The sequence below is a fragment of the Ips typographus genome, linkage group LG2 (assembly GCF_016097725.1).
Source record: "Ips typographus isolate SLU linkage group LG2, UJ_Ityp_2.0, whole genome shotgun sequence".
NCBI lineage: Eukaryota > Metazoa > Arthropoda > Insecta > Coleoptera > Curculionidae > Ips > Ips typographus.
In genome coordinates, this window is record NC_138423.1 from 25,491,988 (window position 1) to 25,516,713 (window position 24,726).

A 24,726-nucleotide genomic window follows, 5' to 3' on the forward strand; every position below is an offset into this window, starting at 1 on the left:
AATATTACTGCGCTTAAATATAATTGGTTACTGTAGGCAAAATATTCATTATATCCAGGCAAAATTAAATGTCCGCTCATCCTAGCGTTGATCTTGGAAAGCAATGAATTTTCCTGTTTTAGTAAAACTTTATCCGATATTAGCAGTTATATATTTTCACAGACTCGGATTATCAACTTGGTTCAGCTGCGCAAACACCAGGTTTGAACAACTCGGTAGTGTCAGTGTCCGGAACGTCGGGTGTTTCGCCCCCTTCATCCCCTCCGAGCGTGACGCCTCTGGCCGAAGCGTACATGGCAAGAAACCGGAATTTTACCACCGCAATTGTAAGTATTTTTATTTTTTTCCCAATTTTAAGCCCCTAAATTCGAATAACGTGGCATTATGGAAAAATTTTAATTTGTAACCACCTCGAGGGAAATGACAGTAATATACAATTTTCAATTTCCATTATTGAGAGAGGATTTTTCCGTTTTAAATTGGAGGGGTGCTTACACGTACCTTTTGTATATGTTATGTAACTGGGAGTTAAAATTAACTAATATAGTATACTCTCTCTCTCTACATAATTTAAGTAAAAGGCTTTTAAAAATTTCAAGCTAAAGTGGAATTTTGCAAATTAGGTCGTTTTGGTATTCTCCAAGTGCCAAGACATTTTTGAAAAAATTACCTATTTAACTAGTTTCGATTTGGCTAAGGACCGCTATTTTCACTTTCGGGTACTTATGATAATTTCTAGAGAAATCACAGAATTGTGCCTGATTTTACGGTTATTGTTATAAAATTTGAAACCTAGGAACTTTGAAATTAATTCCGAAGATTAATATTAACCTGGTCACTAGCAGGTGTAAAATTGCAGGCCATTGGATTATATCAGATTTTAAATCAAAGTATCCCGAAAAAAATACCCTTTTTCTGATTTTTCCCAGTTTTTTATTTATTTTTTTAAATTCAGAAACAGCAAAATCAAAACTATTGAATAATAAACGTGATCTATACAATTCATCGAAGCATCTTCTGTAATAAATACAGAACATTTTTGAGACTTCTTAGGAAAAAATGCGAAATTTTCTAAATTGTACAAAAATTGCAAATACCTTAAAATAGTCAAAAAGGACAACTTTGTATAAAAGAACCTGCGCTCGTACCACTTATTTTTTTTTTCATTTACTGAAAAAAATTTCAAAATATATGTAAAAATAGGGTCAAATAGCAAAAATGGTTCAACCAATTACCAAACCTCTAGGAACGTGTCCCATTACAAAAAATTTGCAGAATTTGGAAAAAACAAGGTTTCGAAAAAAATCAGTTTGAAAAAACTGAAAACAAAAAAAATTGAAATAGTCTAAACCGACAACTTTCTCGTAAGTTCTCGAGTTTTTTTGAATTTGTTGAAAGTTTTGTACAGTGTCAAAAATGCAAAATTCCAAAATTATTACAATTTGATAACTGGTACGATTAGGAGATATAATTTTGAATATAATTAAACTAACCCAGAAACCAGTATAATATAATATAAATATAATATTTGTCCTATTTTTTATTAAACTGCAAAACATAACAATAAATTAGGACCAAAAATCACAATGTTAGCTTTAGACACATTTCTTGTAATTTCTAGGAAAATTCACAGTTTTGCAACGCTGCAGTAAATACTAGCGCACTTATTTTGGAACTTTAAAAATTAAGAAAATCAAATTTATTGATTGAAGAAGAACATTGATTGTTAGTGGTTAGGTTGATAAATAGGCCAGAGTAGTTGAGGACGCTCAAGTAAAGTATCAACCGTAAGATTTCGGCTTATTAAAAAAAATTGTTTTGTATTAAAATATTCTCAAAATTGGGTTTATTCTATTTTAACCGAATTTGTACTTTTTACATTTGAGAAGTTAGCAGTTGAACTAGTTACATGGGGTGTCTCAATTAAAAACACAACACCAAAGTTTGGTCTACTACACTGGAGGAACATCTAACACCAAAAAGTTAATGAAGAATTATTAGTGCAACACACTACACTCATTTTCCTGGCTCAATCTCTTGACACTTTTAAAATAGGTTAAATTTAAATTATTGGTTACGCTATTTCATAAATAATAATATAAACGCAAATTTGCATAAAATGAGAAAATGCGTATCGTACACCTCGAAATTATGAAAACTATCTATGTTTTAGAGCAAACTCGAAAATATAAAGTGGATGAATTTAACGAGGATAGTAAAAAACAAAAACACGACAATCAACAATTTTATGCTGTAGTAAATATTTATAACCATTCGAAAAATAGAGTAAAACAAGTTACGGCAGGCGGCTCCATAAAAGTATCGTGCACGAACAATGTTGCGCGAATTTTCCGCGTACGTGACTCTTTGTTTAATTAAATGCATCGCTTTATTATTTACAGGTTTAGGACGCGTTTTCGATGCTCCACATTCGCGTGAGTGTTGTTGTTTGTTCGGCAATAAAAGGCCACTCGAATATATTGCAGAATTACGGTTGCTTGTATCAATTTTCATTTGACAAACAGGCGGAACTGATAAAAATAAAGCTCCCTGTTTTTTGTGTCAGGGTTGCCGGTTAATCCATCTCCAAAGCCCGGTGGTCTAATGAAAAATTTTCAATTTAGGGTGAGGATTAGGATACGTGGCACTGGATTATTTCCTGTTGGATTGAAATTAATAAAAACAGAAACTGGTTCAAGTAACACCACTGAAAACCTCATAATAACGCTATTTAAGAAAGCAATTAATTTTAATTCGAAACGAGAACGATTCAAGTAAACCAGGTGCGCCAACTTTAAAATTTATCGCTGTTTAGAGCGGTTTCCTCGAACTAATTACGTGAAGAAAGAATTCCAGACTAACTTCAAAAATTACGCTGCAAAAACAATTTCCGCCCAGTAATTACGTACAAAAAAAATGTAAGCTGCAACTAAAGAAAAAAAACTCTTGAAAGACGAGGAGCGTAACAAATTCATATTTCCCCGAAGCAATGGGCCTGCAAATATGTATGAAAGTCAAAGTTGTAATTAATTCAGTGTCACTGGAACTTCCACATGCGAAAACCGGCGTCCAGTTTTCCACAACAAAACTCTGATATTTGATTAGCCTTCGGGTTTCGGGTCTGGCCTGAAAGTTCGAAACGATTTTGAGAACTTTAATTAAACCGGCTTTATCTGAATGCAGCTTGTTTTTCTGTTTGGTAGTTCGGTTTGATTCATTATCATTGCGGATGTTTAGGTCAACTCCGTGGTTGGAAGTTTCGGCATGGAAATTGATTTGTAGCTGGAAAGTTGTGGTAACTCGAAATACCACCTGTTAAGGTAAGCAGTTGAAACCGCGGGGGAGCATGGAGAGAGGTGCAGAATTAATGTTAATAACTCTGCAGGAGGTTTTGGAAAAGTGTTTTCTGTAGGGTTAAACTGGATTTATGATTTTGTGAATAATTGACGTTTAAACATACGGAAATGAGTTGATTCTGGAGGTTAATATTACTCGCTAACCTAATCTAGCCTAGCCATACAGGAGACATATTCTTGATAGTGATAGAATAGAACAAATGAGAAAAAGTGGGTGTAAATCTTGTAATCGACGGTATTCTTGAACTATCTTCTATTGAGTGTCGTTCTACTGGTATTTTGTAAAGAAGAAAGGTTCTATTAACTTAATGTTACAAATAACACAAATAAATTTAATGAATATAAACTTAACTTGGTTGTTTTAAGTATTAACGAACTTTTAATGAAATAAATGAAAAACTTTATTAGGTAATGCCGAAAAAGCTCAGGGCTCAGACTATTGTAGCCCTAAAAAGATGCTTCTAGTTTTACAAATAAGAAATTAGGTTATGTTTATTTTCAGACAGAAAAGAAGCACGATAATGATATAAATACTGTGCGGATGGCACTGAAAACTGAAATAACTTTGTGTCAAATCCAGATATCTCGAAACGACTGCCCAAATCAACCAAGTATAACTTTTTTCGGTAAAAGACGTTGGAGAATCTTTATTGAAAAATGAAATACAGGGTTATGCTTACTTACTTTTTCACACCACAAAACCCCCCTTAGTCAAATGTTGTGACAATTATTAAAAAAAAATATTTTAGAAAAATGAAATTGAACTTTTGACACTCTGTCTCTCCGAAATCATCGACTTTTGGACAGAGGTAAGTTGGGCTATATCATCATATTTAAGTATCGAGAATTTATGGTAGCATTTTTCCGCACCTTTCAGCGATAAATAAATTGAAACAGATAGGTATACAGGGTTACCTATCTGTTTCAATTTATTTGATATTTTACATTTTTAGTCCCCAAAACCATTTTTATTTACACATATTAGAAAACAGTTTGTTCTTAGTTTTTGTGTTTGGTGGTGTTAAACAAACTGTGGGTGCAGAAATACATCGAAATAATGATACAGAGTGATCAAAAATGAGTCAGTTCTAAAAAAAGCATAATCAAGTTTTTCAAATGGAACACCTTTGTGTTTATCATTTTATCTAGTTCTCTGTTCAAGTTTTAAGCTTATAAATCGAAAGTGGTAATCCTAATACAGTTCAAGAGAGAATTAGTCCAACTGAAAATGCTTAAAGATTTTAAAAAAAATAAAGAAAAGATAGGTGATTTATTACAAAAAAATTTCTTTTTCAACTTGATACTCTAAAGCAGAAAGACATATTTATTTGGTTTCGTGTTCAGACAACAAATTTAACTGAACAAATTTGAGCGATCCATCTTAATTGCTCAGCAGTTTATTGATTTACCGTAAAAATATAAACAAAATTTCTATTCTAGGGCTCTTACAGAAGTCTCACAGACATTTACTAGATATAATGTAAGTAGCTTGAAATTTCAGCGAAACTTTCTTTTCCCTTGCTTTAAATCTTAACCAGTTTCTATAGTGAATAAAATAAAAACGTCTTTGAATATCTTCCTTGCCGGATTGTGCACCAGAATATTCAACATATAATGAATATTGAAAATTGACGCTTTTGCACACAAACAGTATAAAAATTCGCCGACCACATCGCATGCAAACTAACCAGGATCGTTCAATATTCATACGACGACATACGATGCAGTGGAAGACAGAAAATTTGCATTGGGGAAGTGAACTAGACCAATGTCCCCATTCTTGTTTGTCTTCTCTCGTCGATATGTTGTTTAATACATACAGCCTTTTGTTTGTAGTGAATAATGGTGCCCTTACACGAATACATGAATAAATAAGATGGTTTTTTTTTGGCCTCACATCAAAGTAGTCAAACCTTAATAACGTTTTTTTTAGACATTAAAATAAGGTGTTTTTCCAGGGACCTAACAACGAAGTGGTGTACGCAGAACTTCAATTAGCCAGACCGAGTTCACTTGATCCGATCAAAAATGGGGGTCAACAGTTTTCACCAACTCAACAATACGCCACCTTAAGGAAAGGGGATGAATCAACGATCTATACGAAAATTGAGCATGGGCGTAGGCCACCTCCGCCCATTCCAAACAGTCGAACATCCCCAATTATTTCACCGGTAACGGCAATCTTCCCCACCACAAAACAGGGACTGTACCATCGAGAAGTTGTCACTGTACGGACACCTTTAATGGGATGTCAGCAGGAAAGTTGCGTTTAATTTATATTATTGTATAAAGCTGTACATAAACAAATTTAGAGTGTGATATAATTTCTGTTTTAATCACTTCAGGGTTTACGATATGCGTAATATTTATTATCGTGGTATTTGGAGCAATAAAAAGTTCTGTATAAGTTTGCTTCAATATTTTAATAGGAAAAGCTGGAAGTTATCCGTTAAAAAGTTTGTACTTTTCTACTTTTGTATGGGACCAAGAGTTGTTTGTAAACGGTCATATGTTTGAGTTGGTGATTGCTTTTTCTTGTTGAGCATTTAAATATTTACATATCGATTTGTCGTTTTGGTGCTTTGTACCGGAAACGACATCGACTTTACATATGATATGATAATATATTGATGTTAATAAAATTGTAGTCAATTATAGTTCAGTTTTACCAAGGTTTAGGAAACTTTTACTACTTAATTCGTTACCAGAATGTTTCCTATTATAATAATAACTCTAATAAATAAATGTCTATATTGTATATTTCAAATCTAACATTAAAGACTAATTCAAAGAGTGTAAAGCTAAAGCAAAACAAAAAAACGCTCAAATAAACAAATCACTTCACTGTCGCATTTTTATGTATGTGAGGAGTAAAATCAGGGTGAACATGATTTTGATCGTGTCTGGCACACTATTGTATAAAATAAACCTGTAGATACACGTCAACACTTTTCTCTCTAATTCTCTAAGCTGTTGTCATAATATGAATGTGATATTACCATTATGTACTTCGATGTCGAAGAATGAATTTTATTGAATTTATATCGTGTAACTATAATATCGGGAAACCATATCTCTTTCTTGGACGTTTGGGAATTTATTACGTCTTTTTTTGAATGCAAAAAAATACCAAATTATGTATACTTACTCCTTACAGTGTAATTAATAAAGTGTTAAGAGTATTGTTGGTTTTAATTTGTGTTCCCATGTTATATTAAAATTGTGTGTGTTTTTAAATATTATTTGTTAACTGCTAAAACTGCTTGAGTCAGTGACTACTATTTTAACTGTTTTTTAAGATCAATTGTTTTATCTCGTTAACATTTGAACGATGACAGTCCAGTCATGTCACTATTTAATTTGAACTTTAACAGTTTAAATTTCTCGTTCCGCAACATTTTCAAGTTCTAAACTGCATTACTTGAGGTCACGTGACTGCTTTAATAGTTTTAAACTCAGTTTTTTTCAATTTTAACTTTAACAGCTTCAATTTGACGAAACTGTAATTATAGGGTCACATAAAGGTTTTGGCTATTTTTTTAAACATTTTTTTATTCTGTTGAAATTTTGAACTTTGAATTTTCAAATTTAATTTTTTCAGAGTCACCTGATTGTTTTGCAGAATCTTAACTGTTTTAAGTTTAAAATTTTGGTTATTAGGGTCACGTGACTGTTTCAATCATTCGCCGCATTCGTACCAAAAAGTCGATTAGCAAACGAAAAATCGGATTTTAAATTCGATGAACAAAATAACGTTTAATGCTTTTTCGATTAGAATCGATTTATTTTAGTGCATTCAGAAGACAATTGTCAATCGATTACTAATCGACATGTTCTTATAAATGCGGCCATTCTTAAACTTACTTTCTATATCAATTTGAACTTGACAGATTTAATTTGATGTCGCAGAAAATTTTCAATTTCAAAACTGATGTATTCATTAAAGTCACGTGACTGTTTTGACTTTTTTTTAAACTATTTTACAGACAGATAAAAATTAACGTTTGAGATAATTTTCAAGGTCAAAACTGCAATATTTAGGGTCAGGTGTTTGTTTTAATGATTTTTAAACAAAATTTGACAGTTTGATAAACTTGAGCCCTGTCAGGTGTCAAATGTCAATAAACGATTATTAATATGAACATATTTCAGAAAGAAGTAGTAGTCCATATTCTTTCAGTGGAGTCGCAAGAGTACGAAAGGAAGGAAATGACAAACAGTCTTCTCCACAATACTTTATTATGACCTTAGATGGTAAGGTCTGCTCAACAAGTTTCGGTCACATAAATGACCATCTTCAGGAGCTTAAATCGATCGATCAATGTGACTACTGTCTTTTTACAAGGGGAGAGACAGAGAGACCCATGTTATAACGAAACTTTTTTGCACCTCCATTTTGTTTCCTGTTTGATCGCCTCTTCAGTGGATGGTGCACGAGTTTTAAGATCTTTTTTTCCCCCTAGGGTCTCACCCAGCCCTAAATGGGTCTAGTTTAAGTTTTTTGTTTAATTTTAATTTAATGTGCTATAGTTAGTTTTTTCTCCATAATGAGCATTGTTCACCTACTTAACTATGTTATAGTCACTAATTCGTTATAACATGGGTCTCTCTGTCTCTCCCCTTGTAAAAAGACAGTAGTCACATTGATCGATCGATTTAAGCTCCTGAAGATGGTCATTTATGTGACCGAAACTTGTTGAGCAGACCTTACCATCTAAGGTCATAATAAAGTATTGTGGAGAAGACTGTTTGTCATTTCCTTCCTTTCATGAACATATTTGATTCCAAAGCCAGGAATGTCTTTGAGGATTGGTGTCTTCTGCAACTTATTCTGACATTATAAATGCATTAAAATTCTGTTTGAAAATGTAAAACATCAAAAGTGAAAATATGGAAACGTAATGAATAATTTCAGTTTGATTATTTATTTAGTGTTTGAACAGGGCCAGCTGACAGTTGTGTCACTAATATGTCATAAAATTAAGCTATCAAATAGGCAGTCGAAGCTGACTCATAGTTTTAGATAGAAGAGGTCTAGTTGACAGAGAGTAAAACAGTGATTCTAGCGACATCGTGTCGTAATCAAGTAAACTAGGTTTTATTTCAGTTATTGATTCTGTTATCAATCGATATAATTACAGTTCAATTATTTAGCTGTAGGTAGCACCACTGTATATATTGAGGTACAAAAGACCACTCCAATTCCACAGAATATATTGTTATTGGTGCCCTCTAGACGGAAACATCAAAACTAAGGCAAAGCGTCTACGAAAACTCTGATTGAAATAGTCTATATTTGTGGGATATGTTAAAAAACTTTCCTCCAGAGGACGCCAGGTGTTCTCAAACTCCGTTTTCCTCAAGAACAGTAGCGGCCCAAAAGAGAACAAAACAATAGACCAACAAAACTTTTTTCAAAAAATCTTAAAATAATGGTTTGTGCAAGAATAATTTAAAACGATAACGTAATGGATGGAAATTGCTGAAGGGTTAATGAAACATCAAGCAAACGAGGAACGAAGGGGCCGAAAAGCTGCTATCGAAGGTGCCGAGACGTATGATTGATTATTCCTGGAATTGGATTTCAGTTTACACTTTACGGCCAGCTGGACCTTTCCCTGCCAATACTGACGTTTGATTAGCACTAGGTGTGAAAGTGAAAATATGCAAGAATTTTATGGAAAATTTGCGTTTAATTTTCAATAAGTATTGATTCTCAATTAGGAAAAGAACTTTTTGATTTTTTCTGGCAGTCAGTAGAAATATTTACTTACTTGAATCTTTGCAATAGATTAGGTTTGGTTAGATAAGAAAATATCTAAACTAAATATGGCCTAAAGTGCTAACTTATAAACTTAATTCCTTTGTACTTTTTTCCTTCAGGGACGCTACCTATAACCCGTTTACAAATTTAACTACATGTAACTCACCAACTGATTTTCCTGTAAGAAGTGGACCATTATATTAAGACTCTATCCTCAATTGCAGGTTGCAATTATGGTGAGCCTTCTCTCATTTAGTTATTATCTATAATAAATAACAATAACTCCCTATCGTGCATTTGTAAAAGTCACGCAATAGGAACGTTTTCCGTTCATTGTCCACTTTAAACCAACAAACGAAGTGTTTGTTTTTTTCATAATTTCCGTTAGTTATGCTTAGTGACAACACAACTTTTATTAATCTACACAATCTAATAACGACTAGAACAACGAAAGATGATATTGTTAATATTATTATATTACAAGCATTATATCGCATTGTATAAAGTACGATTGATTATTATTACTACAACAAGAATTGTTAAACGAAACATATTGAATTTGTTTTGAAGTTGAGTTTTAATTGTTAAATAACATCGACCCGTAATGAAGGTATTCACCCCTCAAGGCAACCAACCTTGTCTACTATAACATTTTTTAGGATTTCTATCTAATTTGAAACCTTATAAAGTTATGAATTTCAACAAAAATATCCTCATGACGAAGAGAACAATTCATATCAGCAAAAATAGTTTTTGAAAAAAATTCTCACTTACCTAAAAAAACTCTCTTATGTCAAGCAGTGCAAAAAAATACACGGTTTACTAGAATCACGTGCTTAAAATGATGTTTGTGTGTCCTAAGATCAAGAAGTATTGCCAAAATTCCTGAAAAAGATTGGAATAAAGATAATAATACAGTAGACGACTATATAAAAAAAAACGAAGAAGAAAGAAAAAGAGTAACAAAATTGGTATTTGCGGACGCCATTTGAACTGGATAGATAGTTTAAAATTGAATACAGTCAACAGAAGGTTCATGGCAGTATTTTATGGATTTATTCCTCGTGGATTAACCCAATACACTATACAGACGATTTAATACACAACTTTTCAGGTTGCTGGATATAAAATTTAATGGGGATTTCAAAAATGTGTTTAAAACAGTCATTTTCTCACTCCAACTGGTTTTACAGGCGATTTTTTCCTGACTGTCCTTTTAAACAGTGTTTCTAACAGTTCAAAGTTTGACACCGCTTTTCTCACTGACTGTACTAAATTTAGTAGTGTTATTTCAGGTTACTCGATAGGGAATTTAATGGGGATCCCAAAAATGTGCCTAAAACAGTCATTTTTTTACTCCGTGGGTTTGACAAGCAAATTTGTTCCTGACTGTTACACTGTCAAATTGTGCTCAAATGTTGCAAAAATCAAGGTTTAATTTTCTAGCAGTAATTGATACAAAACGTAATTCTAAGATTTATGACAGATACTTTGACAGTAGTCACGTGATGTCTAGCTAAATTTTCCTCCAAAACCACTGATATTTGTGCTAATATCAAAACTATCAAAATTTGCCTAGAATTAGAGTTTAACACAGTTATCTTACAGTTTTCGAAACAGATTTATGACAGTTTTTGACAATTGTCAGTAAATTACAAATTGTTTAAATAATATTACCTTCAGAATAGCCTCATTTTTCTCATTTCAAAAATATATTATAATTTCATAATTTAAACATGAGGTAATATAAAAATGTGACAAAAGGCTGAAAATGCATATTTTTTACAAAAAAGTTTGAAGATTGTTACTCATTTAGTACAAGAATCATTTTGTCATAAATGTTTCACTTTATTTATTGTATTATTGATAAACCAACATTTCTAAAACAATAAATAGCAAATCAAAACAGCCTATTCTTGATGTTTCAGGATTTTATTTTGGCAATATTGACCAAAAATTACTTTATGACAGACCTTAAATTTACTTGTTAAATTTTGCTGTCACATTAAATTTTACTTTTTTCACTACAATTTTCACTATTTCTTAACGATTCTCTCGGCAGTAATAAAATATCTACCATCTAGTATCGTGATCAACTATTTTCTAGATTACTTTTGCCTTATACTGTATATCATGTGAAACTTAAAAAAGCTGGTTTAAAACAGTTCTGTCACCACAAGCAACAGATCCTCGAAAGCTGCAGTTCTGAGTGCTTTTGCCATCCACTACACTGGACAGACACGTCCAACTTTCGCAATTACTCTTAAACTTCACATTAAACTCCTCCATCCGACTGCCATTCACATAATTATATAGAGCCCGAAAGAAAGACCGCATCCGAACCTCAAATCTTTCACGCTCAATGAAATATTTCGCGTAAGTTTTGAGCCGGTGCAACTAGCGTTTACTTTATTGAAAAAGGACGGGATTTACCGTTTCCGGATTGAGGATTTCCAGACCAGTGGTGTGGAACTGAGATTAGCCACTGTTACGTGAGTGTGGAAAGTTTGACGGCTACGCCACTGGATTGGCTGGGAAAACTTTTTAACAGATCAGTCATTCGTCATTAATATCTGTACGCGGAACGATCTTCGGGAATATAAATTTGGGGATTCGGGACCAATTTCCGAAATGGTTGGGGAAGGATAAAAGGTACGTTTAAGCTGGTGTTTTATCGGTCTGGGTGGCCAGTGAAGGCGGTTGTTTTCCAACATACTCCTCATAACTTTATACGGAATTGGCAGAGTTTCTGAAAGTTTTCTCAGACTTACGACGGGGATGTTTTTAAAACAATATAACAAACGCTTAAAGGCTTTTTTTTTTATAAATAAAATTATGTTTGTCCTTTAGAAGCCAAAATGTAACAAAGTAACTTCCAGCAAACACTTTTTTATAATTCTCTGAAAGTAGTAAAAACGTGAAATAAGTGTACTTTTCTTTCTCGATATAACATTCATAGTGATATAGATTTAACTACTGTAGTTGATCATAAAGTCTTACTTCATGTAAAAGGCGCTTCTTCAGCATGCTTTTTTCTTTATTATGTAACTTTTTTTGGTAGAGAGAAAGAGTTTTTACCCGGTTTTTGTCTCTTCTAACCTACAAATATTGCAAACAACCACAAAAATAATAATAAATTACGAATAACGTAATAATCTGTAAATAATATAGTTTCACACAAGTTTATCGTTTAAAGTTTTTCTTTGTGTTTTTTATTTTGTTTTAATGATAAAACAGGATCAGAGACAAACTAATAAATAATTCTCTTTACTATCTAGCAATCCTGAGGTGGGTGAATATGTAGTTGATTTAATTATATTTTTTACTTCTTTTTATTTTAAGTTATAGAAATGTGCATAAAAATATACATAAATATTATTGAATATACATAATTATTGTAACTTATTTGATGAGGTGTATCGTGATATAATAAGTAGTATTATATAATATGATAACTACTGATATAACCTTAGTAAAAAAAGGAAAAGATTTTTGAAATTCAGCACTAGTAAACCAATTGGAAAATCCCATGTTTCATTTTATTTCACGTGGTGTGTCCAAAAATCGTCTGAGTGGCCTCTGGTGTACATGGTGAGCCAAAATATTGAAAGTTGTTGGTGTAGGGTAATCCTGTATGTAGTTCCAATAGGAATTTTGCCGATCAAACTTTAGATCCAGTTTGCTTGGGGTGGTTTACACAGTTTTTTCCTTTTAAACGTTTTCCGTACTACTGGTTTGGGAGGTATGGCCAAAAACTTATTTTACCGACTAGAAACTCCGTTTTTTGAAAAAGATACCTCAAAACTTTGACTGTTAATATCTCAGCTGATTTTTCAGCTACAGCAACCATAGACCATTGAAAAATCTGGTTTTTTCTCCTTCTTCTCATAATGTCCTCAAAAATCGCCTGAGTGACATCTGGTGTACAGGGTACTAGGTCAATTTTATGAAATGTTTTAGGCAAAAAGAAAATAAAAAATAAAATTTAGTGGACACGGATCAATAAAAAGCAAAATTCAATTTCCTGAAAATCTTATACGATATGAATAATTCTTTTAAAGATTATCCAGACTGTAATATTTAGGAAAATGAATAATAGACCGTCAATAGATAATTCTATAGAACTGTCATCTACTTTCTAAGTGCATTTTTGATCAGGAGCATACATCTTTATTTTATTTTTATTTAAATTTATTTCGGTATTAAGGAATAAAGAGCACAATTGGGCTAAATGTAACACAAAAGAGTAGTCCATAATTCTTAAACTATAACAGTTGGTTTTATGACATTTATTAACTTTGACTTTATCCAAATGCCATCTTGTCATAACAGTGAATAGTTTTTACAAATATCCTAAGTCTGCATGTGCAGCATTTTTGAAAATTTCTACACAATGAATAGTTTAACCATGAACAGTGCTTGTAATTTACGCACATGTGGACGGCGTTCTAGATTAATATTTCTATGCCTTTGAAAGATTTTTTTTAATTGCCCTTTGTGCCAGATCTCGTCATTCAAAATAGCAACCTAAACGACTTCCACTGCGTATAATTAATCACGTTCACATGCATCTTTTCGGCACGTAAAAACGCGACATGGGAGGCGTCCGCTTTTTATTCCTCCGCGCTCTAAATATCCAGTTTCGTTCCCACAATCCATAAAAAAAACTTTAAACCAGATTTTAATCGAGCCCGGTACGAAATTTCAGATGGCGTTACGGAGCCGCCACGGATTTTATTTCACCCGGCTAAATTAGAGATGCTGCCGATTAACTTGAACCGTTTTGAAAAAAAAAATAGACTACGTGGTTGTTTTTTATCGACCTTGTAAATCTCTTTGAACGCTAAAAAACTAGACGAGGACGGTAAGAGTCATTTACGTCACCGCGGGAACAACAAGAGAAAACTGCATAGCGCGTGGAAACTTTACAAAAGCAGTTTTCCAGTGCGAAAATGAAGATTTTATCGCGCGTGTGAGAAAGTCGAGAGTTTATTCAGAGTGTGAAAGCCCTTCGGTTTGTTTATTAATGATTTCCCGGGCACCTTAAGCGCTTTTTTAAGGCTTAAAAGTCGGTTGTCTATTAATATGGTTAATGACTACGACTATTTCCCGTTTGGCTTTAAATAGAATTAACTTTTGACAGTGACTGATTTTGGAGTTTATTCATATTTATGTCTATTCGGCGTTAATTTTCTATTTATTCCACTAGGGGGAGGGAGTGTTGAGTTAAATGTTGTAAATGTCGCTTTTATGGATGTATTACTAATCCAACATTAGAAGGGATTAATGATGACAGTGTTTTAATAATTGGAAGTAGTGTAGATATCAATTATGACATCAGTGTTGTGAGTTTAAAGCTTGTAGCAGGACAGTTTTATGTTATTTTGCGTCTGTTTCTCTAGTTGAAATTACTCTTCTTTTTACCGTTTTATCTTTTCGTATTGCGTTACATAAGAAACTGTCACTGTCATGTAACTGATTCAAGCGATGGCTTTTCCACACAAAAACTGCTCTTTCAATGATTTTAATGCAAACTTCCACAAAGTTAAAAGTCAAAATCTAACAAAACTTCAAACAACGTGTACATACTTTTTATGCATGTGAAATGATAAATCATATAAAATAACAAGATCTACACACATTGGTGATCTAACAGTCATCAGACATCAATCTTATTCAAAATGTTAATAATTTTCCATTAGCTGATGATTCACTCAGGTCACCAAACGACCATAAAAAGGACTACATAGTCCACGACCAGATAATACATATTAATTATTATTTTTTTTACAATTATCTAATTATTGTTATTCTAACACTGCCACCATCCAAATATATTAAATTACATAACCAATAAACGTGTAAAGCTTAAACAATTTAATTAAATGGTACAATTTTAGATAAAATTGACTCTTATTTGGAAATTTCTATCATCTTCAAGTAACTAAAGTTTGTTAACTACTAAATTGAAATTTTAAAAGTCATGCAGTTTTTTCAACTAAACTTGACCGATTTGTCTTCCACTTACTAAGCTTTCAGTGACTACCAAAGTGACATTAAGCTGTACAAGTCAATAATTATACAATTACATGATTTGTTTGAGAAAACGACGTACTGTCCATACAAATTCAAATTTACACATTGAAAATAAGTCGCATAACTCCTATTTTATTTGTGATTCGTTATTTACGGTGTAGGGGCCAAGAAAACGCGTGTCACCTAACGTTTGGGTCGAAAATAGACCAAACAGCTGACTCTCTCTAAACATATAATAAAAATGCCTTTCTGTGTGTGTGTGTTGTTTTGCTCTGCTTTAAAAGTTACATTACGTTTCGTGGTTCGGGGTTTGTTTGCTTTTTTTGGGGTGAAGTTGACACCCCCATTTTTCCTCTGATTTTCTTTTTGTTTGTTTGTGTCTGTGTATTTAAGGGTGCTGTAGGAGCTTATTTATTTGGACTGTCAGTTCGAGTATCAAATTCAGACAGTTTAAAATTTATTCACTTCCTGATAAACTAGATTTTTTTTCTCAGAAGAGTGTTCGTTTTTGAGACAATTCTAAAAGATCTCAGTAATTAATGCAACTTTGATACTTTTCATTTCTCTACCTCTTTCACATTTACTTGAATTTTGCTCCAGAAAGGTTCCAGTGTGTTGAATATAAAAGCTTTAAACCTCTCGAAAATTGGAAAAATGGAATTTTTGTTCAAAAGTGCAAATTTGGCAAATTTTTATTTTGCTCCATGATTCTAATGCACAGCAAAGGGTGTATCTATACCAAAGAACTTTAAATTAGGTGAAATAGGCGCAAAAAAAGCACTTTAAAATTTTTAATTTTTCAAAAAAATTCTTTTGAGATTCAGTATCTCGGTAAAACGAAGAGCTAGAGATGTGAGTTTTGGCTTATTTTGTTGTATTTTTTATCTTTTTTCTAAAGGCGATTTAGTGAAATTGATTGGAATTTAAATAAAAAAGTTACAATCGTTCAAAAATTGAAAAAAATGACATTTTTGTTCAAAAGTGCAATTATGTTAATTTGCCCCATAAAGGTTCTAATGCACAGCAAAGGACATATTTATACCAAAAGACCTTAGATTAAACATTGTTTAAAATATTAAACAAAATTATCATTTTTTCAACCTTTTGTTGCTGTTAAAAGCTTATACTAAAACAAAAAACAGCTTGCTATGATGACTACAATAATGTGATTGTAACCAAACGTTATTAAAAAGTGTCTATTTATTTATAGCTTGATCTGCTTGCAAATTGAAATCCTTAATATTCACTAGTTGTTTATAATCTGTCATCGAGTTTGTTTATAAATTCCCATAATAATTAAACATGTGGCCTTAATTTGCCTTGATAAAACAATTTACAGACAGACTGAGTGTGGCTAATATCACTCTACTTATTTACATGTAGGTAGTCTAAGTATTTTTAAGGGAATATCTAAGAGTGTCTTGAGAGTATTAAAACAGAAAATATTTTGATTAATGCTAACTTTCTGGCTGTACACTGGAGTGAAAAACCGTCATTTCCTCCACGTCCTGGTGTAATACCGCAGCATAAATCATGCCAGCGGGGAGATAATGCTCTAAAATTCACCCTTCTTCCACGTAGAGCTTTATCACTCCTAATTTATTAATTTTAGAGCGCAATAAATCGGCACGTAAAAAAATCTCACCAAGGTTTTAAGAATAAGTCATGAAACCGACTTATTCATTATAAAATAATTGAAGTGCCAAACCTTTTTGTTAGCTTCTGATCCCTAGAAGCGATAGAACACGTCTGATTTTTCTTTGGGTGGCGGTTGGGAGGGATTATCCTTATCCCCTCCACCAAAAATTAAAAATTAATACCGTAGACTGGGTGGAATTTAAGGATGGAAAGCACATATGGGCCTTTATCCCGATCCAGCCCTATAAATTAAACAAACGTTTGCGGCCTAATTAAAGCAAACGTATGTTGGCTGTTATTCCAAACCAAGTATTAGCGAAACCGAATCTATTTTAAATTGCAAAGCGTATACGCGGTTCTCTCTCTGGTTATTTACCCTCGAGGACCGATCGATAAAATAGAGATATTTTACTGGTATAATTCGCCTCTTTTCTGGTTCGCATGAAAGTGAAAAAGGAAGTCTAATTTAGATCACACCGTGCGGTAATTGATTCTTGCGTGTTCCTGTAAATCGGCCTGTGCGCGATTTCAGACCTTCGTGACCCTTGTCTGAGTTAATCGAGGTTAGTAATTGTTGAAGGCATTAAGGATTGTGAAACCCAGATCATACGTACTAAATGATTCATTCAATTTTTGAGAAAGTTAGAATGTGTTCTTTAAGTTAAGACAATTTTAATAATTTTGACAAGATAGCAAAAGCACTTTTGTGTGAAGTGATCAATGTATGTTTGCAATGTTTCAGATTTATGGAGTGGTGGAAGGAAACGAAAATTTCAATTAATATGTTAGTTGTTTTCTAAAATTGACAAATTTAACAAATTTCTCAGTCAAAATACACAAAAACTACAAATTGTCAAACCAGTATCAAAAAACTGAATCTAGATCTCTAGACATCTTAAATAACAAACACAAATTAGAAATTTTAATTAATATCTAGTAACAAAGATCAATTTGCTCTGTTTTGAAAAACATTTTCACAACATTCTGTAATGTAAACGAGTGATGGCAGTATAAAGTCGGTGAACTCGAATTAATAATAACGATAATATTAATATAATTGGAAGTTAATTGTGTTTGGTCCGGTTTTTGGAGAGTCATTAAAATGATCGCAGTTCAATTCATAACATTAATAATAATTATTAGTAAAACCGTTGGTTTGGAAAATATTAATTGATCGTGTTTGTTTTTTGGTTATGTAACTTGCATTTTTTTAAGTAAATGTTGCTTTTATTTATTTGAGCAGAAATTTAAGTTTATATAAACATAATTTTTAGCCGAATAAATTGGGTTTTAGAACAATTTTTGTCTAGATATTAGCTATTTTTTGTTAAAAAAATAATCGTTTAGCGTTGTGTATGTAAAAAAAACTTATTAGTTAGTTATAATCAAATATAAAATTAAACTAATTTGAGAAATTCAAACAGACTTTGAAAAGCTCTAGAAACTAAAAAAAAATTGAAGCTCGGACGATTTTTTTAATTAACTAAATGGCATAAATCTGAAAAATCACGAAAAAACCTAGAAAATTTTAATATTGTATAAGCTCTTAGAAAACTGACTTTCTAGTAGATTGAATTGGCCAAATAAACTTGAAAAGTTCTGTAGAAAACCAAGAATTCTTTCTGATGAGTTAATTTTTCAGGAGTTTAAATAAACAACTTACAATCCTTTCAAAAACTGGAAAGATAACGTTTTTGTTCAAAAGTACAGTTTTGGAAATTTTTTATTTTGCTCCAGAAGGGTTCCAATGCACAGCAAAGGGTATTTATACCAAAGGGCCTTAGGTAACACTTTAAATTTTAAATTTTTTAAAAAAATTTGAAGATTGAGGTTATAGTCTTTTTTAACTACTTTTTGACATTCAGTATCTCGGTAACATGAAGAGTTAGAGAGGCGAAATTTGGCTCATTTTGTATTTTGTAGTAATTATTTGACTTATTTTAAGACGTCCCTGAAACTTTAACTTTTTTAGTCTTTTTTTCTAATAATTTTTATGTTTAAGAAATCTAATAAAAACCTCATGTTCATTTAAAAGAAAATTGTTTTAAAGAGTTTACTCAATTTTAATTAAACATGCTAATTATTATGAATCACATTTCTGAGAAACTACTAGTCATCCACTACAAAAAATCCGTTCTGGACGGAATAAAGCAAATTGTTAACAAGCTCAATTTGTTTCTGCGAATTTTAATGATTCCCGTTAATTGCCGGCGCCGAACTAGAAAGCAACTTTTTCCCAGAAATTGCTTTTTTTAGTTATAATATTTCAAAGTCTTCCCCAGTCTGGAAAAGAAAATGCCGCATTACAACGCGGAGAGATACAAAGGGATCTCCTTCTCTAAAGAATAAATCCCCGAATAGTTGAGGAACATGTAAAAATGGCGTCTTTTGTTAAAAACTTTCCACTTAACCCACATTTAAAGTCGCTATCGTAAAATTAAAAAAGGAAAAATAAAAGTTTCCCCCTTCTTTTATATTTCTGGCTGATGGTGAAATATATGCTCGTAAATTACAAAAGCGGTAATATAATGTACAAAGGTCGGCCCAAGTTTTCTTTCTTTATCCAAGAAAAATTTCTGGAAAAGCCCGGTTTTCGGGAAAGTTATTTCCTCTAGTTCATATAACTTCATTAAAACACCCTGTGTATGGGCAGCAGACCGATGTGAGAAAAAAAACTGCACATATAACCCAACATCTGTGCACCAAAATTCCTTTTATTGGCCTCGAAGCTCCTGGAACGATTTCCAAGAAACAAGAGCAGAAAAACGGCGCCCAAGTCTGAAAATATCCGAAAAATGGTAGGAGCGTGGCTCGGTACGACCGGATTCTTTTTCCGGACGAGGCTTTAGTTTTAGCTGCGCGTTATTGCCACCGCAACGGATAATGTCACAGCATATTGCCGCTGTAATGTGGTTCGAATTTTATTATGCCAAAAAAATACTCAATATGCCGAAAATTGCGGATCATTAGTGTTGATTTGCCTTAAAAATATGGAAATAAAGTGGTTATGGATCGTTTTACTCTTAGTGAAGTGGAACGATATTGTGGGACTAGACTCTAAGGAATTTCAAAAGAGTTGTAAGTCACTAGTTTTGTCATTTTTATTTAAAACAGAATTACTAATTATCTCTAAGACGCCCATTCTATTATTTAAATAAAATTGTAATCAATTTAAGAATTCTAAACAAATTTATATTTAGTTCTCTTATTTACATTTGAATGCTCTTTGAATGTGAGAATGTTAAACACAGTTCAAGGTGCATTTAAATGTTATGTTTTGAATCGTAAATAGGCAACCTAAACAATCTCCAGACAATAATTAGCTCGTGTAAGTAGTTTATCCCTTACTCAAACTAAAACCATTAAACAAAGTAAAATAAGCCATATACACTTTTTTCTAAAATGTTGAGTAAGACAAATATTCAAAGATTCAACTCATTAGTGAGTAAGTAATGTACGTTTTAATTATCCTACCTATGTAAACATATACATTACTTTTTTTGTACCAATCTGCAAGAAGCAATTCCAAAAGTAACTCTAGCTTGCTATACAGGTTATGCAGCAGAACATCCTGTTCATAGAAGAGTAATATGATGAATTGGTTTCATTTCTTCAAGTCTTTTTATTAAATTTAAATAGTTAGATAGACTACATTTCGATATCCAAAGAATCCACAATACAACTATAGAAAACCTATCCATTTAGAACTACCAGAACCATCAACCTATAACAACAGATCAACCGCCCTTTTTAAAACATTTTAGCTAATAGAAATATACGATTCTCCAACACCTTAATTCTATAATGCTAAGCTACATTATTGTCTTGTTATTACATTTTTTTCTTGGGTACAGCAATACCCATCATCAGGAGCTTTTTCTTGAAATCACGGACCAAAGATGCTCAGCTAGCAGTTTGTATAGCGAAGTAAAAGTTCATTTTCTCAAAGCGATCATTATAAATACTGTTATTGATACCATCAGCTTAAAGTTAGGTTAGGTTAGATTAGTTAGTTATAGTTCAATTTTCCATGTATTTCACCATTATTAATAATGCCCAGGCAATGTGATATTTCCTATTTAATTGATCATTTTGTATCTGATTTTTTTGGACAGTTTTCAGAATGCCCTATAATTTACATTGCTAAAAATGACATTTTTGATCAAAAGTGCAACTTTGGCAAATTTTTGCCCCAGAGGGGTTCTAATGCACAACAAAGGACATATTTTTACCAAAAAGAACTTTAAATTGGGTGAAATAAAAAAAGCACTTTTTAAAGGCCACTTTTTGTGGCAAAGTTTTTAGATACTTCTCTAGCATTTCTAAATTGATTTTAGACTTTGAGATCTCTGGCAATTTAAAAAAAAATTGAAAAGTTTAAGATAAATGTTACATAACTAGCTGTATTTACAGGTTTCTAGGATTTCTAAAATGACTTAAAATGCCTTTGACAGTTTTAGCAAATTCTGAATTTTAGAAAATCTTTGGAACTTAATATTTAGTGGCCTCTTTCAAAATATCCGTTTCTACATCAAAAAATATGCAGCAAAAAAATAATGAGATAGAGCAAAATGACTTCCAAGTTTTTTTTTTTCTGATCTATGCCATCCTGGTTTATCAAACCATTACTAATTTTCATAAAATATATAGCAAAAATCAAAGTAACGTAACAGAGTAAACAATATTAGTAATTTGATTTCCGCTGTAGTTCAGCGATTTGTACAAAAAATTAACATAGTGGCAATCCTAATTTTGTATTTCTTGGACTCGGCAAATCCATCAAATTAGTGACATTACTGGAAACCTGCCTGCATAATGAAGCAGCTAAAATAGTAATGCTGGTTAGCTCACCTTAGCGTAACTATAATAATTATCATCCTACTTTGCGACAGCACTCTAATTTAGTTAAAGTTATCATCAAAAATAGATAGCAACTACCCACGAATTGCAAAACGAAGACAATAACCCAGAAGATAAAAATAAACAACCTCTGTGTCGGCACCGGCACATTTCCACAGTGTATAAACGTTACAATCGCAATGTTAATGTAACGTTTACGTCGTCACATTGCTCCCAAATATTATTGAAATTGAAAGCACGCTTCTCTGGCGCCTCGTTATGCTGGCCAGGTACCGGTAGTTGTGGTACTCGAATTATTATTTCCATATTTTGATCTTCCTGGAAAACGGCACCGTAAAATGAATTATGGAAATTTATAGTAATCTTTAACATCATCAGTCAGCACTAGTTTTATTACGCTATACTGGCATAATTTGTTTAAAATTGAAAGTCAGCCTACGAGTTAAGTTTTCGCATACAACAAACGTGCATTTAGCATTCCACTATCATTAATTAAAACGACCAGAAGTTGATAAATTGTTCAAAATGTACGGCTTAATGAGGTTTTGTTCAAGTACCATTAATTCACGCACACACAATAACATATAAATGTTACATAACTAGATGGTTATTTTGTATTCAATGTTGTGCACCTACCTAAATTCGTTTTTGAGATATTTAAGATAGTATGTAAAATTTGACATATTTTTGTATCGTATTTTTTGGTTGAAATACTAGCTGTGGAAAACCGACTAAAACCAATTATACCAGATGAACAAGGGGTTTTAACATGTCATTTTTTTAAACTTACTACATCTATAGTAGAGATTATTCAATCATGACGCAATAAACTTACAAAACTTGTTTAAAAGCAATGCAATAAGTGTAAATCATATTATTATACATTTTAGAGTTGTTTTTTGGCAGTTGTGACGTATAACTGTCTATTGTGAGTATAACTTGATCTGTTATAACTGTCAAAGACCACTCCATAAAGCTATAAAACTTCAAAACCTGCTTAAAAGCACTATTATTGTTAATACAGTTGTAAATCATATTAAATGCTTATTTATAGGTCCAGAAGCAGGAATTTGGACAGTCGTGAGGTGTATCTGTTGATTTTGAGCATATTTCACTTTGCCATAAACTTGGAATCTATCAAAACTTTCCCATGAAGCTATAAAATGACAAAACTTTCTCAAAACAGCTCTATGAGCAGAATTTTGACGTGAGACGGCAAAGCTTTTAAAAATCAATTTATTGATAGCTCGATGAATTGGCAAAATAAAATTCAATATGTAGTAAGTAAACTAAATTCTGTTTGAAATGCAAAGTAATATAGAACACAGGAAAGTACTAAGTAAATTTTGAAAGTATAGTACGATATGTTATTTTAATCTCTAGAAACAACTAAGAAATCACCAAAAGAATAACATTAAATTTCATTTTAATTTCGAATGGTGACAGTTCTATTACATTACACAGTTTTTACACTAATTAAATTTCTGATAAATAAAAATAAACTATTGTTATATCCACGTTATTTATTAACTCTATAAAAAAGGACCTTATTATTATCAATATAGAAAACTGCAGAAAAGCAAATTTGATAATTCAAACTTCAAGTCAAAATAACCGATGTGACGTCATTTGACAGTTTGAATTAATAAGTTAGTTCACTTATGGCTGTATCGCCGACATTTGCAAGTCGATTTTAAGTACAACTTAAGCTAAGTTGATGTTTGAATGTGATAGATTAGGTGCAAAAGAATACAGTCTAAACTAAACTAAACTTTTAATCTGTCCTTAAACTCACTTTAGCCAAAGCTCAATTTTTTTTTAATGATTTGGAAAATTAGTTAGTTTTTGGTCCATCCTGTATTAAAACTAATAACATTTGGAGCTTAAACTTGCTGTCCCTTTAAACTTAGGCATCTAAAAGCGATCCTCTCTAATCTCCCCAAATAGAAATTATGAAGATCCGAATGTCTTGCGAACGACCAGCAGGTCAGACGTAAAACGAGATAATACAATCCCGCTACCCTGCTAATTAGAGATTTAAACGGCCCTTTCTCCCCCCGATAATGCAAATTGGTTAATTCCATTTTAGAGAGTAGCTTTCCGCTTTAAATTTTCCGACCCCCGGTCGCCCCGAGAACTATTTTAAGCGTGTCAATGTCTTCTATTTTAAGGCCGGATTTTCAAGTCAACATCCGCCAAAGTGCAAACGATTTCCCATTCGAATCGAACGGGATTTTTCTTGAGGAATTCTTTGCATATTTGTAAGATGAAATTTGACTTTCACTAGGCGCCAGGAAATTGCAATGTTTGCCAAATTGTTTCATTTGCAGGTGCAATTTTTGGCATTCACAACTATACTTAATAACATCAGCTGCCTTGTAACTACTGTGCTTTGAGGACAATCGATATGCTTTCAAAATCGTGCCAAAATAGATTTAGGATGTAATTAAGTTAAAATTTTTGAAATAATTAGTTACCTAAATAATGCAGATATGTTTGTATCAGAAATACTAGTAAACTTCCTTAATCTTCTCAGAAGCAATATTTGTATCAATAATGACAAAGTATGTTTTATACTAAGCCCACATATTCTGTATTTGCGTAAATCACACACATTCACAAACTGTGCTGCACATAATTTCCGCATTATTATGACTCACCTAACTAATTTTCTGATTACATTTTATATTAGGGTGGATTGTATAATCCTTTACATTGCGAAACGTTATTTTACCGCTTAGTCAATCCTCAAAACCACCAAAAATCATAAACAGTAGGTTCGATCAATCTAAATTTAAACAAACCGTCACGTTGTCACTAACTTCTAAAAATAAGACGTTAACCAGGTTATTGAAATTTCTAAATTTTCGGAACGATTGAGACATTTCGGCCTTCACGTTAAGGTTAGGAAATGTTTCGATACGAGAATTAACGGTATGCTGTTCGTGTGTGTAATAGTTCAAGACCACGGCAGTGATACGCTTCCTCATTACCCACATATTGTGCCATCCAGTAAATAAATTAATGCAGCACATTGCCATTCTAAAATTAAGCCGCATACCGCAACGGTGA

At 32.3% G+C, this 24,726-nt stretch overlaps 2 protein-coding genes across 6 annotated transcripts in view; both read left to right on the forward strand.

Moving 5' to 3' along the window:
- The window catches only part of side-VI (sidestep VI transmembrane protein), a 190,972-nt gene extending 184,434 nt beyond the window's left edge, over positions 1-6,538 (forward strand). For 3 of the 4 annotated variants that reach the window (XM_081973461.1, XM_081973462.1, XM_081973463.1), the window contains 2 exons: positions 163-326; positions 5,315-6,538. In XM_081973461.1, the coding sequence (XP_081829587.1) occupies positions 163-326; positions 5,315-5,629 (479 nt within the window). In that variant the 3' untranslated portion in view covers positions 5,630-6,538. Of the gene's footprint in view, positions 1-162; positions 327-4,796; positions 4,837-5,314 lie in introns of all 4 variants that reach the window. The other variant, XM_081973464.1, reaches the window with a different exon arrangement.
- A 13,098-nt stretch (positions 6,539-19,636) lies between these two features.
- Positions 19,637-24,726, forward strand: part of side (motor axon guidance molcule sidestep) — a 49,252-nt gene continuing 44,162 nt past the window's right edge. The window contains exon 1 of one of the 2 annotated variants that reach the window (XM_081972933.1): positions 19,637-19,872. In XM_081972933.1, coding sequence (XP_081829059.1) covers positions 19,785-19,872 — 88 coding nt within the window. In that variant the 5' untranslated portion in view covers positions 19,637-19,784. The remainder of the gene's footprint in view (positions 19,873-24,726) is intronic. The other variant, XM_081972934.1, reaches the window with a different exon arrangement.